Source organism: Oncorhynchus gorbuscha, linkage group LG14, assembly GCF_021184085.1.
Source record: "Oncorhynchus gorbuscha isolate QuinsamMale2020 ecotype Even-year linkage group LG14, OgorEven_v1.0, whole genome shotgun sequence".
In the NCBI taxonomy this organism is placed as follows: Eukaryota; Metazoa; Chordata; class Actinopteri; order Salmoniformes; family Salmonidae; genus Oncorhynchus; species Oncorhynchus gorbuscha.
In genome coordinates, this window is record NC_060186.1 from 19,117,269 (window position 1) to 19,131,413 (window position 14,145).

The 14,145-nt window shown below is 44.9% G+C and overlaps 2 protein-coding genes across 6 annotated transcripts in view; one reads left to right on the plus strand and one right to left on the minus strand.

Moving 5' to 3' along the window:
* The window catches only part of efcab6 (EF-hand calcium binding domain 6), a 31,508-nt gene extending 27,673 nt beyond the window's left edge, over window positions 1–3,835 (plus strand). Inside the window, exons 25-29 of the mRNA XM_046299151.1 lie at window positions 356–628; window positions 888–1,083; window positions 1,317–1,504; window positions 3,131–3,280; window positions 3,396–3,835. Coding sequence (XP_046155107.1) covers window positions 356–628; window positions 888–1,083; window positions 1,317–1,504; window positions 3,131–3,280; window positions 3,396–3,518 — 930 coding nt within the window. The 3' untranslated portion in view covers window positions 3,519–3,835. The remainder of the gene's footprint in view (window positions 1–355; window positions 629–887; window positions 1,084–1,316; window positions 1,505–3,130; window positions 3,281–3,395) is intronic.
* mpped1 (metallophosphoesterase domain containing 1) overlaps window positions 59–14,145 on the minus strand; it is a 44,062-nt gene continuing 29,975 nt past the window's right edge. The window contains exons 5-8 of one of the 5 annotated variants that reach the window (XR_006831678.1): window positions 10,345–10,460; window positions 8,937–9,050; window positions 7,956–8,138; window positions 59–1,003 (exon numbers count right to left, since the gene is read on the minus strand). Coding sequence is in view for 1 of the 5 variants with exons in the window: in XM_046297390.1 (XP_046153346.1) it covers window positions 8,017–8,138; window positions 8,937–9,050; window positions 10,345–10,460 (352 nt within the window). In the remaining 4 variants the exon portion in view is untranslated. Of the gene's footprint in view, window positions 1,004–4,512; window positions 8,139–8,936; window positions 9,051–10,344; window positions 10,461–14,145 lie in introns of those variants that run through there. The other 4 variants (XR_006831676.1, XR_006831675.1, XR_006831677.1 and 1 more) reach the window with 4 other exon arrangements.

Below are 14,145 nucleotides of genomic sequence, written 5' to 3' on the forward strand. Positions count from 1 at the left end.
TTTTTATTTATTTAAGCTCTTACAAAAACAAATACTAGGCACAATTCATTATACTCTATCAATGGGTTGTCATGCAGAAACAACAGGAATAGGCATACGTGCATGTGTGTAAATTCAATTTTTTTCATTTTTTTATGCATTTGCCAGCCAAGTTCTCCTTAGTTATTAATTATTGCAATCAAAAACAAATTTGTATGTGTTGATAATTATTGACTACTTATAGAGAACGTTAGTCATCCTTGAAGTTCATTAAGCTTGTGTGTAAATGTGAGTGTGTGTCTGTGTGAATATCAGTTTGAAAATGTGGGATATGATGTGTGTGTGTACTAAATGTGTAATTCCTCTCTCTCCTCAGTTCGAGAGGGTGTGGGAGAAGCTGCCAGTGAATGTGCTGGGGGATCTGGAGTACAGGGAGTTCCTGAAGCACGCCAGTGGAGCTGTTGCGATAAGGGACAAGACCACAGACCCAGAGGACATCAGTCCCCTGAAATCTGCATCACCACCATCCCCTGGGCTCATAGATATGTCACCATCACCACCATCCCCTGGGGCCATAGATAGGATGTCATCCTCCCCACCAGCTCTACAGAGACCAAAGACTACAGGCAGCAACCTCCAACGCTCAAAGGTACAGGATCTCTCTATACATGATGCTTATCAGTTTACTTATATATCTCCATCTTTGTATTTGATAGTCCACAGTTCTAAGTAGCGTTACAGAAGCCATCCCAGTTAGTTCTGTAAGCTCCTGGGAGTGACCAGAAGTGATATCCAAAATCTAACTAGGATAGCATCCAAATCATAATTACAATATCTTATCTCTTCTAATCTGGGATTGAAAGTAACACACATTATCAATCCCCCTGTCCTTGTCCCCCTCCCCCCAGTCGGAGGTGGGTGTGTCCAGCAGGGCCAGACGTCCGTCCACGGCTGGGAGAGAGAAGGAGGGCCCCCTGGTGGACTGTGAGGAGGTGGAGAGGAGGCTGAAGGTGGAGGTACAGCGCTGTTGGAGGGACATTCAGAGGAGGTGCAGGGAGGAGGACAGAGAGAGAGACGGAGAGATCAGCACACGCTGCTTCCTGGGTAAAATGACCAATCACAGAGTGACATACGTACAGCGCAGTGCCTGATTCGTTATCCCCTGTCAATCATTATTTTACGTAACTTCAATTCACAATCCACCTCAAAACCATTTGATTAAAAAATCACTTCCATACCTGATTGTGTGTGTGTGTGTGTGTGTGTGTGTGTGTGTGTGTGTGTGTGTGTGTGTGTGTGTGTGTGTGTGTGTGTGTGTGTGTGTGTGTGTGTGACAGACATCCTGCAAAGCCTCAATGTCAGTGTGACCCAGAAGGAGCTTGATCGTCTGGTCGTAAAGTTCGACATGAGGGACAGTGGGCGTGTGTCATATCTTGACTTCCTACGTCACTTCCTCCTCAACTTGAAACCGCCAGCAGGCAGACAGCCCTTTGAGCGGCCCAAACTACCTCTCCCCACTACACCGGTACTGTCCACCCCTGTTTAACTACCTCTCCCCACTACACCGGTACTGTCCACCCCTGTTGAACTACCTCTCCCCACTACACCGGTACTGTCCACCCCTGTTTAACTACCTCTCCCCACTACACCGGTACTGTCCACCCCTGTTTAACTACCTCTCCCCACTACACCGGTACTGTCCACCCCTGTTTAACTACCTCTCCCCACTACACCGGTACTGTTTACCCCTGTTTAACTACCTCTCCCCACTACACCGGTACTGTTTACCCCTGTTTAACTACCTCTCCCCACTACACCGGTACTGTTTACCCCTGTTTAACTACCTCTCTCTACTACACCGGTACTTTCCACCCCTGTTTAACTACCTCTTCCCACTACACCGGTACTGTTTACCCCTGTTTAACTACCTCTCCCCACTACACCGGTACTGTACACCCCTGTTTAACTTACTGTCAATATGGGACAGAGTGCTGTATGAACATAAATGTTTTTACTGCAGAAACTGTGTTAAATTAGTATTTGTGGTGAGAGAGAAAACATATTTTATCTTGCTCTTTTCTCATACTACTCTTTTTTTCCTCTCCCTCACTCTTTCTCTGGTCCATTATTGACTCATTAACTATCACTTTCAATGGGAAGGGGGTCTGTGACGTAAAACGAGGGGGCGGTGGGTTGCCAGATTGTGTATACTCAACGGGGACCTCTCCCACCCTCGGGCTCTCTGCTGTCTCCTCCTTGACAACAATACTTGTCAAGTTTGGTGATTTGTGTGCTTTTGGCACAATGAGGTATGTTAATAAAAGCTTCAAAAAATGACACGCGGGTGGCCAGGTTGGAGAAGATCCCCCCTGGGCTACTAAACATTAGCATTAAGCAGGGCCCCAAGCCTCACCAGAGTGAGTGGGTGAGAGCTTGTCTGGCAACCTGCGAGCTGCAAACCATCCAAACCCCCTCTCGTACTGGCTTTGGTTGACAATTATAACCCTCATTATCTACTAACCAAACCAACCATCTGTGTTATAAATCAGAGACCTAGCCTGACGAATCACACTGTCGTCCGCCACACACTTTAGTCTGAGACTCTGCCATCGTTGAAGTTGTTTGTGGTGACGAGGGGCGTTGTACAAAACAACGTTATCAGCGATAGGATCGTCTCTAACAAATCAGAGAATCAAAGCCAATGACGGATTTTTTCAAACCGCCGCTGTACCTATGTGTGTTCCGGCTCTGGCCGAACCCATCGATTTCTGGACCATTCAGACGGCCGCGAATGTGTTGGCATTCGGTTAAGGGTCGGAGAGGTACTCAGATCCAGACTCACTGCGGAGAGGAAACTAACGTCCGTGGGTGTGGCGTAACGTTTGGCCAGAGCAAGGAGTCTGGGTAGCCAGGCAACCAGAGACCCCCTGTGTGCTTCATGATGGAACGGTCTTTCACAACAAGTTCATAAAGACTGCTACTTTACTGAGTTAAACTCATCATGTAAGGTGTACAAAATAGCGATATGATTGGAATGATTACATCCATGCAATGGTCTTTAAGTGTTTGTTAACGCTGTTCTGTCCTATCTGGTCTTCTCTGGTCCGGTGTGGTCCTGATGCGGTCTGGTTGTGGTTCCCTTGCGATCCAGATGAGTGGGGGTGTTCTCAGTAGACAGTGTGTGGAAGCCATGCTGAGGCTCTATGGCCCGGTCCAGCAGTTCTGGCGCTCCTTGAGGCAAAACTTTGTTACCTTCGACCACAACCGCAGTGGCAAAATCTGTATCAAGGAATTCAGAAAGGTATAGTCCAAAAATCTACTGTTTGACCATTATTTAAAAAGCTGTTAACTAATAACACGTCACACACGTGACAGTCGCACACACACCAGATAATCCTGATTGTGTATTTCTACAGGTACTAAGGCAGTTCAGAGTGAACCTATCTGAGGAGGAATTCTTCCACCTCACCTCTTTCTTTGACAAGAACACTACGGGGAAGATCTCCTACAACGACTTCCTACAGGGCTTCCTACACTGACCTCTAACCTCTGCCCTCTAACTATGGCCCTACTGTAGGCTCCTGTGAAGGTTTAGCTAGTTATCACTGATAAATCAGTCCATATTGATCAGTATAATTGCACTGCACCACTGAGTGAAGGAGGGATACACAGAATTATTACAAAATCATGTCATGTAAATTAAAACATATAAAGTGATGTATTATATAAAATATGCATTTGAGGGTTTTCTCCCAATACCTTCCCCTGGCATGTCTACATCTTTTTCTCCCTCTAGCATACTGATTTATCTCTCCGCTGTATGACTTTATGATACTGATTGCTTTCCAAACCAAACCCAACCAAATAAAGTGCTTTTGAATGATGTACGGACGCTGCAACACGCAGGGGAACTGTCTTTGTTCCCATCTGACGGGAAACGAAATGGATGACAAGGAGAAGGAGAGGGCGTTTGTCATTCATGAGATAGACGGCATCACCGTTGCAAGACAGAACCCAGAGAGAGATCATTATCTAAATAATCTACAGAAAAACGGAGAGAGTGAACAACCGAAAGGGCCAATGGAGATGGAGTGTGAGACCATGGAAAGATAGAGGGAGGGATAGAAGGAAAATAAAGAGAGAGAGAGAGAGGAGATGGGAGTCTATATGATAGGTACTGTATTAATGGTGTAAGGCGGAAAGCCATCCGCAAATATATTACCCCATCTCCTCTGGGATTACTAATGTAATTATTTGAACGAGGGTTCTCATTAGAATGTGCAGAGGTGTGGAAGAACCAAGCTATCAAATGAGAGATGAGGAACCCAGGTTTAGACATTGGAAATTAACTCTGGTCCCGGCTCACATAATTGATATGAGACACAGATACGTTTGATTGGTGCAAAAGAGCCAAACTGAAAAAGAAACAATCACCACACTTTTTTTTGCCACAGAACAAAAGAAAAGAAAGGAGGAAAACTTACACAAAGAAAGAGTTTGGGGAAGAAAAGGAGGGATGATCCATTGGTCACAGATAAGGTTTAATTCAATTTGTGTAGATAATCTCTCAGAAAACCAGAAGCAGGTAGTTTTAAGAAAGGTATTTTACATTTACAGAGTTGTCTCCAGGGGCAACACATTATACAATACCATTCTAAAATGGTTGGATTTTTCTTCTTTTCACATTAAAAAATATTGTACATCATTAAAGCAATAAAAAAATCCCAATAGTTAGTATATCCCAAACAATGGTAACAACGATATACAATTCAAGCAGATTGTCATCAGAAGTTAGATTCAGAACAGCATGCCCCAAGGAACGAACAAGAAATACAACAGCATAACTTGAGTTTTCAAAGAAAACAGGAAATACAGAATACAGCTATCGAGGAATAGTGCATAAAAAGTGAGACATTTCAAAGTTATGGTTGACAGAGAATAGTAAGAAATGCCCCAAAACAAACAGGCATTTCCCCCTACAGAAACCTTTAAAAGAAAATGTTACAGACACTGACTCCCCCCCTCGTTTAAGCATGTTCTCAGAATGCTTACCTCCTGGCCCTATCCACACGCACACAGGTATACGCACACATACACACACACATACAGTATTCACACACACTTATCTGTAAACATTCTATCCTAGTCTTTGTATTCCTACAACAGCCCACTAGTCTGCCCCATTAAGACATAACCCAGCTAGCACAATGTGCAGAACAGCAGTGAAACACCAGTGACCCTGTGAATAAAACGTAGCCAGAGGGGATGTTCATATATAATGTCTGAGGGCAGAGAGATCAAACAGGGATGTCGTCTTGTTATGCTAACCACACTTTGAGCTCAGCTAGCCAACCAAAAACTGGCTGCCAGACGAGCAGAGGAAGGACGCCCCATCACAAGTGCATCAGAAAGATAAAAAATTAACCCTTTTTACGCAGACAACTGCTTGACAACATGAAAGAGTTAATAATAGCTACACAGGTTGTGGGTGACCCCGTGCACCCAAAAAATAGATTTTTAATTTAGAGCTGTTTAAATAGTGGCCAGAACACATGTTGGGTTATTTTGGCAAAGCCAGTTGGGTTGCATGAATGACCCAACATGTTGGGTTGTTGGGATTACACAAACATGGGTTAATATAACCATCAGTTGGGTATTTTCTACTCTCATGCTGGGTTGACCTAGCATCTGGGACTTTTTTAACGTAACCCTTAGGTTATTTTCAGGAGGCGTGGTTTATTAGGGGCGTGGTTTTCAGCTAGATCTTATTGGCCACCCGTGAGAGTAAATGTCATTCCTGTACATCATTTTAAACATACATACTGCAAATTCTAAATGTCAATAACATGTTTTTCACACATTCTTTTGTAATGTTAAGATTATTTATTATAAGGTATACCATCTTACTGCCTAATAAGGTATACCACCTTATTGTGTCCCAACAATGGGATTTAAGTAGGTTTTAGGGAACTTATACACTTCTGTAAGTGTCGTTGAAGCTACAAAATGTTAAATGTTTGACCTTAATATGTCATAACTATGCAACAGAACAGATGAATACGAATGACATTTACTCGCATGGGTGGTTAAAAATAACTATCTGAAAGCCATGCCCCTACTAAACTACACCCCCAGTCTTCTGACCTGACCTGCTGGGTCATATCTCGAGAACCCAGCATCAATAACCCAGCATCATTAAACCTGCACCAATAACCCAGCATCAATAACCCAGCATCAATAACTCTGCAGTTTTTAAAGAAAACAACTCAGCAGTTGAGTCAACCAAACAACCCAGCATTTTTTAGAGTGTAACATAGTGCAGATATTTTTATACAGTAATAAGCATTTATTAGCCTATATAAGAAAGAACTGAACATAGAATAAAATGTAAACATTGTTTACACTGGCTCTTTTTTTAACAACACACACACACATATTTAACAACATTTGAAGTAATCCTTGATTGCTAACATGTTTTTACAATGACAGGTGATGTAGATGTACAGTTCCGACTTCTTGACCAGTTACGGTACACATTAGGCCTACACCTCATCGTCATCCACTAAGAGTTCAACGTTCATTCCCATGATACATCTCTCACAGAAAGGACACCATGGAGCAGTGAGAACATTCCAGACACCGCTGCTTCTGTACAGGGTCGGGAGCGAACACATTTGCCAATCTGCTCTGTTGGTTATTACGTATTTCCAGTATTCCGTACTCGGAATCAAAATCTTGCAGGCTTCCCGGCCGGTGATCTCGGAAATAAACTTGTCAGGATCATGGCACATGAGCCAGAGAAGAGAGATTGAGCTGATTACACATGCAACGAAGGATGGAGGGGGGGAAGGACAGAGGGGGAAAAACAGAAGAAGGGAAGAGAGGAAGAGAAGAGATCCCTCTTCCCTGGTTAAGAGGCTTACTGAGAGTTGTAATGAGACTCAGGGGAGTGGTGTCAACACGTTTGACACCTATACTCACACACAGCCCGTGGCAGAGATCTCCCGCTGCCCTCACACACACTTTGATCTCACACACACACACACAACCACCATGCCCAAGGCCTGAGAGAGAGAGAGAGAGAGAGAGAGAGAGAGAGAGAGAGAGAGAGAGAGAGAGAGAGAGAGAGAGAGAGAGAGGGTGGAGAGTGAAACTAGAGGTGCAGAGAAAAAGAGGGATCAAGAGAAAAAGGGATGAGGGGAAAGCAGTGTTTTAATCTGCAGTGCAGGAAGTGTGATATCAGAGTACTGTGGAAGGGGTATCCTTTCTGTGCTGGCAAACAGCTCCACAAAGTCAAAAATGGACATTGGGTTAATGTTCTGATACCCTACTGGTAAATGTTCAATCACTCCCCAGGGAAGGTCTCAAATGAATGAATGTCACAATGTCAAAACGTCACCACTGAGCAACTTCCACTGGTGACGTAACAGAGTCCTCTATGAGGAACAAGAGAGAATGAGAGTTATCCAGGGTTTTCTTCTGAGAGAAAGACTGAGTTCAAACAGTGACACAGGAGACACAGTTCCCCTGTCCTCTTCTCTATCTGACAGCCAGGTCAGATTGTCAGTGCAGTCGTGGTGCAACAGAAGATTTACAGACTAATGCTGACATGTTCATATGAGGCATCTGGGGTCTGTCTTTTGCCTTACTTTAGAGTTTGTAAGAGCTTTTGTTGAAATAAATGAATGACAGTACATAAAATCATGAAATCCACATGAATGGATTTGCTAAGTGAGGATTTGCAATGGCGCCTGACTATTTAGTCTATTTACACACACACACACACACACACACACACACACACACACACACACACACACACACACACACACACACACACACACACACACACACACACACACACACACACACACACACACACACACACACACACACACACACACACACACACACCATCCATTAGAGCCTTGAATATATACAGTACACCACCACACCTGCCCTTCATCCTCACCTACCTGCCTTCCCACCACCAGGCTCCTGATTGGAGGGGGGCTCAGCAGGGCGGGGCTTCTCTAGTCATGTGGTCCTGGTGGGATTGGGCAGGTCGAAGACGATGGGCGGGTTCATGGGCTGGAAATTGACGGTGCAGGCCGAGGCGTTGACGAACGTGGTGGTGCCGTCAGTCATCATACCATAACCTGGAGGAGGTAGAGGAGAGAGGAAGGGAGACGACTGTTAGAGAGGGACAGAAAGACAGACTGTGACAGTAACACTCATTTGTTCATTGACTTTTTTACACTCTCTCTACATTTCCCTTTATTGACAGAACTAGCCACATCTAACTCTGATAGCGGCGACTGCATCTCGTTTGACATGGAGCAAATGTTTTACAGGTGAGATACTTTCTGCTTTTTCGATCACTCAGAATGAACTGGTCTGATGTAGAGAATTTGTGACAAATGACAAAAGCTACAATTCCTTTTCTCTCCCTTCTTCCATGCTCCCAATCTATCTCAGTCACTCAGATCCACACGCAGGGCTAAATACGGCCTGTTCCTCCCTGTGTGAATCTGATTTAGTTACTAATCTGGTCCTCTCCGAAGGGGCCATGGTGCTCCAGGGGACACACGCTGACCTGCTAACCCCAAAATATAATCTCTCAGCCTGGAGACAAGGCCTCCAAGTCCCCCCTGGCCTGGATGAGATACTGCAGTACCACTTACGGTATAATATATGATTAGAATTAAATACAGCCTCGTTGCAAGAATCCATAAACGAGTCATAATGATGTATTCCAAAGACCTTGACCTACAAGATCAATAATCTGATTTAAATATGTAGGCTTGTGTAGCAGTATGAGAAACCTCATTCATACAGAATAAAAGTATGTGTGTGTGTGTGTGTGTGTGTGTGTGTGTGTGTGTGTGTGTGTGTGTGTGTGTGTGTGTGTGTGTGTGTGTGTGTGTGTGTGTGTGTGTGTGTGTGTGTGTGTGTACCTTCGTGGATGTGTCCGAACACGTGCAGCTTGGGCTGTACTCTCCTCTGGACAGTGTTGAGCAGCTCCATACAGCCCACCCGCTGCATCTTCTTAGGAACCCAGTCCAGGAACCCTACACAGAGACAGCAACACAACACATGTCAATAACCACATAGGAAACACTGGTGAAATAACACATGGACACATACTACACCCCATATACACATCACTCCACAATACTTTAATGCGCTAGTCCAGAAGCCCTGTAGAGAATGGAGATGACTCACACACACACACACACACGCACATTCTGCTACACACACCGCTGCACTCTGCTACACACAGTGACACGGGTGAGAGAAAGACTGATTTAGTGCCACTTCTACAGGAAGCATTCTGCTGAGTCTATAGAAACACTATCGGGACTGGTCTATCTTGTGCCATGCACACGTTGGTGGTGGATGGCGTGACACACCCTCATACACAAAGTGCTTTGAAATCTAGTGAAAAGCTAGATTGAAACGCAATACGACTAAAAACCCATTGGGTAACTTTACAAGTCTGTGGAGACTTTTGTGATGTGGAGAGTAATGGCTCGGTCTCCATTTCTGGACACTCAACTAATTCTCTGCTTGTTTTAAGGCAGCTGGTGAGTAAACATCTTTTATACAGATGTTTCTCTCCTGTGTAACTTCCTCCTCAGCGCTAGATAAAAAGAGGCCATATTTCTCCTCTCCTCCATCTCCGTTCCATCGCTTTATCGCACCCCATAAAAGACGAGGGGTTTTGCCGCAGTGCGAATGAACGGTGTCTCTCACTCTTTTTCTCGGGTCACCTTTCATCTAGCCCTCGCTTTCTGTTGTATCTTTCTCTTCCTCTCTCTCTAGACTGACAGTCTCTCTGTAGTTCTCTGTCCCTTTCTCCCTCTCCTCCCCAGCCTCCTCTCTCTCGCTCTGTCTCTCCTTCTTCCCAAACCTCTTTCTTTCTCTCCTCCTCTCTATCCCTCTCCCTCTAATAGGCATTAGTGGCCCGCTGTAGCTGCTCCATATGCCGGTGGCTTATGAGGAGAGGGGAGCTGGAGACACTTGGCTAAACTGAATGGAAAATAACTCTCTGTGTTTAGAGGCGAGACGCCACGCAGCAGCCACAGAAATCAATCACACACACTCGTCTGAGCATCTCCCAGCTGCAGCAGGAGATGGGCTGTGAAAGTGTGTGTGTGTTATGCAAATGTGTATGTAAGTGTGGGTAGATATTTACACAAGGATGATAACAGGAATAAATTACAGATTATTCAAAAATAATTACTTATTTGACAGTCTATCAAAGCATGTGCGTGTGTGACTGTGTGCATATGTGCGTGTGTATGAAACGTGTGTGCGGTGACGTCTCATGATTGTGTCCCCCAGGTGTAATGTCTCCCTCACCCAGTGGGGGGCAGTGTGTGACCAGTATGTCGGTGGAGTCGGGGATCTGGTTCCACTTGTCCAGCAGAGCCTGACCTCTTGGCAGGTTGAACCCCCAGCCATAGTACCATGGCTGCCTGGCTCAGAGAAAGAGAGAGAACGAGAGAGAGAGATTAATACAGTATATCATATCAACTGTCAACACAGTCACCCATCAGATCATCATCTCTAATAAGGTTGAGCCCTGCTGGAGAGAGATTAACAGCCAAAATGGCACTTAACCTCTGAACTTCAATCATCTGCTCTGACAAATCAAAGACTACTGCTGCCACGTACAAAGTGCAACAGCATAAATTAGACAGAACCTTAGAGACGCAGGCAGAAAGCTCTAGGCTACAAAACCTCACAGCCTCAACATTAAACATGAACATCCACTTGATTCAACAGTCGGCATTGGAGCCTTCCAGGACGGGAGGGGATAGGAGAAGAGAGAAAAGAAGAGGAAGAGAGGGACTTGACAGCTGGGTCCGTGTCCCTTCACTTTGATAGCGGACGCCTCTGGTGTGTGAGTGACGGTGGAGAAATTAACATGTCACTAACAATGAGTCCTCAGATCCATCTTCCTCTGTAGCGTAAGGCGAGCCACGCGTGTGTAACCACGTTGACGCCGCCGTTAGCTCTCGTACCGCCGGCTTTTTTTAATTTGCAGAGAGCAGTCACTGGAAAAGCCAACTTTTATCGGCGCCACGCCGCTCGTCGCTTCAGTGGAACGTCAGATGGAGGGTGTTTTATCATTTCCTGCCCGTCTGTGTATGTATGCAAGCGAGTGTGTGTGTGTGTGGGGGGGGGGGCACACATGTACACGCACATTCACATACTTAATTAAAGAGACATAGTGGTATAATACAGCAGGATACATTTGGTGAATGTCCCAACCCTGGGGTCACTGCCTGAGAGAGGTTAAGGAGACAAAGTGAGAGATGCATCATGGGCAACACTGTCCCACTTCAGCTTGAATTTACTCCACTAAAATTCCATCACTACGGGACATCAGAGCCTAAACACTTGATGAAACATCTGAAGTTCCCAGTGAACGCAATTTCAATCATTTACACAGTGAATTTTAAAAGGTTTAAATTGGCCTGAGCATATTAATTGGGCCGGTTAAATATTAATGTCTGTCTTAACATGGATGTCTCAATTAAAATGAGATGAGCTGCCAGTCTCATCTGTGTTCCAAATGGCACCCTATTCCCTAGTACTTTTGACCAGAGCTGTATTGAGAATAGAGTGACATTTGAGACGCAAACCATCCATCCCCTCTTCATATCTAAATGGAGAGATGAAGAACAAGCGAGAGATGAGACGGAAGAAAAGCACTTTTCTCTGGTAATCGCTATTGGACTGTAATTTCCCTAACAGAGGATTAGATAAAGAGAGAGAGAGAGAGAGAGAGAGAGAGAGAGAGAGAGAGAGAGAGAGAGAAGGGGAGATGAGAAAGAATTAAGGGGCTATTGAGAGAGACATGGAGATGGAATGAGATAGAGATGAAGGGAATGAGAGAGAAAAGAGTGAGTTTGTACATTATGTAAATACTTGCATTTCTTCTTTTTGTTCCCACTTCCAACTTGTCTCAAGTTAAAAGTCTGGGATTTTCTACCACTAGGGCCAAAATCACATGCTATACAGTATCTAGCATGCTAGCAGATACCCATACTGCCCTACCAAGCAAAAAGGTAGTATCTGCTCATATCATGGAACTGAGAAATGGTGGTTTCACAGTAACTTATTGCAGTTACTCCTAATATGACCCCCATTTTCTCCAAAACACAATACAACCGATGCAGTATACTTGTCCACATGATTAAGCATGTATTTATTGTAGCAAAAATTACATTAATTCATTTTCAACCAAATTAGTAGTTACTGCCTTTTTGCTTGGTAGGGCAGCATAGACGTCCAGTCATTGCGCTAACGCCAGTTAGCATAGGATCATGATACTACCACTAATTACCTTGATACTGGACACAAACATAAAAATGGTATCCACGAGTGTACCTGACTCTGAAAGTGCCCCTGAAAGTGTACCTGACAGGCTTCCCGGGTGGCGCAGTGGTTAAGGGCGCTGTACTGCAGCGCCAGCTGTGCCACCAGAGACTCTGGGTTCGCGCCCAGGCTCTGTCGTAACCGACCGGGAGGTCCGTGGGGCGACACACAATTGGCCTAGCGTCGTCCGGGTTAGGGAGGGTTTGGCCGGTAGGAATATCCTTGTCTCATCGCGCACCAGCGACTCCTGTGGCGGGCCGGGCGCAGTGCGTGCTAACCAAGGTTGCCAGGTGCACAGTGTTTCCTCCGACACATTGGTGTGGCTGGCTTCCGGGTTGGATGCGCGCTGTGTTAAGAAGCAGTGCGGCTTGGTTGGGTTGTGTATTGGAGGACGCGTGACTTTCAACATTCGTCTCTCCCGGGAATTGTAGCGATGAGACAAGATAGTAGCTACTAAACAATTGGATACCACGAAATTGGGGAGAGAACGGGGTAAAATTCCCCCCAAAAAAGAAAGTGTACCTGCCCCTGACTCTGAAAGTGCCCCTGAATGTACCTGACTCTGAAAGTGCCCCTGACCCAAAAATGAAACATCTCTTCTACATAAATAGGATTAATCCCAGGAAAGGGATTAGAATTGAACTAGTGTTTTTTGGTGCGGTTAGGAAGGAGAATTGGGGACGTGCTCAGCATATTAAAGACTGTTAATACCCAAGGTTTGTTACGGATATGAAAAAAAAAGGAAACAGATGTTTGAGTTAGAGCGCTGGATCCCTAGGCGTCATCTAGGGGCAAAGCAAAGCACACTGGGAAAAAAACAATAGCATCAAAATCACTACTTTCATTTGATGTGATTCTTTCCCCTCTTTCTTTTCTGAAGCAAGAGAGAGACTGACACACACACACAGAGAGAGACAGACAGAGACAGAGAGAGAGGGAGAGAGAGGGAGAGATAGAGAGAAAGAGACAGAAAGAGAGACAGAAAGAGACACAGAAAGAGAGAGACAGACAGAGAGGCAGAGAGAGAGACAGAGAGCGACAGAGAGAGGGAGAGAGAGAGACAGAGACAGAGAGAGGTGGAGACTGACAGCAAGAGACAGACAGCGAGAAAAAGAGAGACAGAAAGCGAGAGACAGAGAGACTGAAACAGAGACAGGGTGATTGTGTCAGGTTTACCCAAAACACCACTTTACCCAACAGGGTAATATTTTAGAAGGTTTGAAAACAAATAAGAGATCAGTTTCGCGCTTAGTAATGTGTGGGTGTAACTATTTCAGTGTGTGTGTGTGTGTGTATTTGTTTCTCCATTCAGAAGCTTAATGATATCATTGGAGAAAGCCATGAATGATTAACGAATCAGGCAGTGCTGAGGGGCGTGAGGCGTTAACCACACACACTTTGGTTAACTTCACAGTCGTTAGGAAGAAAAACAGCACACCATAAGAGGAATTTTTAATTTAAATCAGTTCCAGACTTATCCTGAGGTCTAGAGAGGAACAGGCTTGGTGAGAAATAGAGAAAGAGAGACAAAAGAGAGGGAGATGGTTTTAGTGATGTTGTGAGACACAGGAAAATAGAGCGGTAGAGAAAGGGAGAGAGCACACAGAAGAGAGTGGTATCTAGACAGTACACAGCCACTCTGGGTTCTCTCTATATATCTTTTGACAAAAAGTATGAAGAGACGCAGAATAGGAAGACGGAATAGATGCTGAGAGAGGGGGGCAACCAGAGAGACAGCTAATGAATGTGTGTATGCTATAGGAGTGTGTGTGTGTT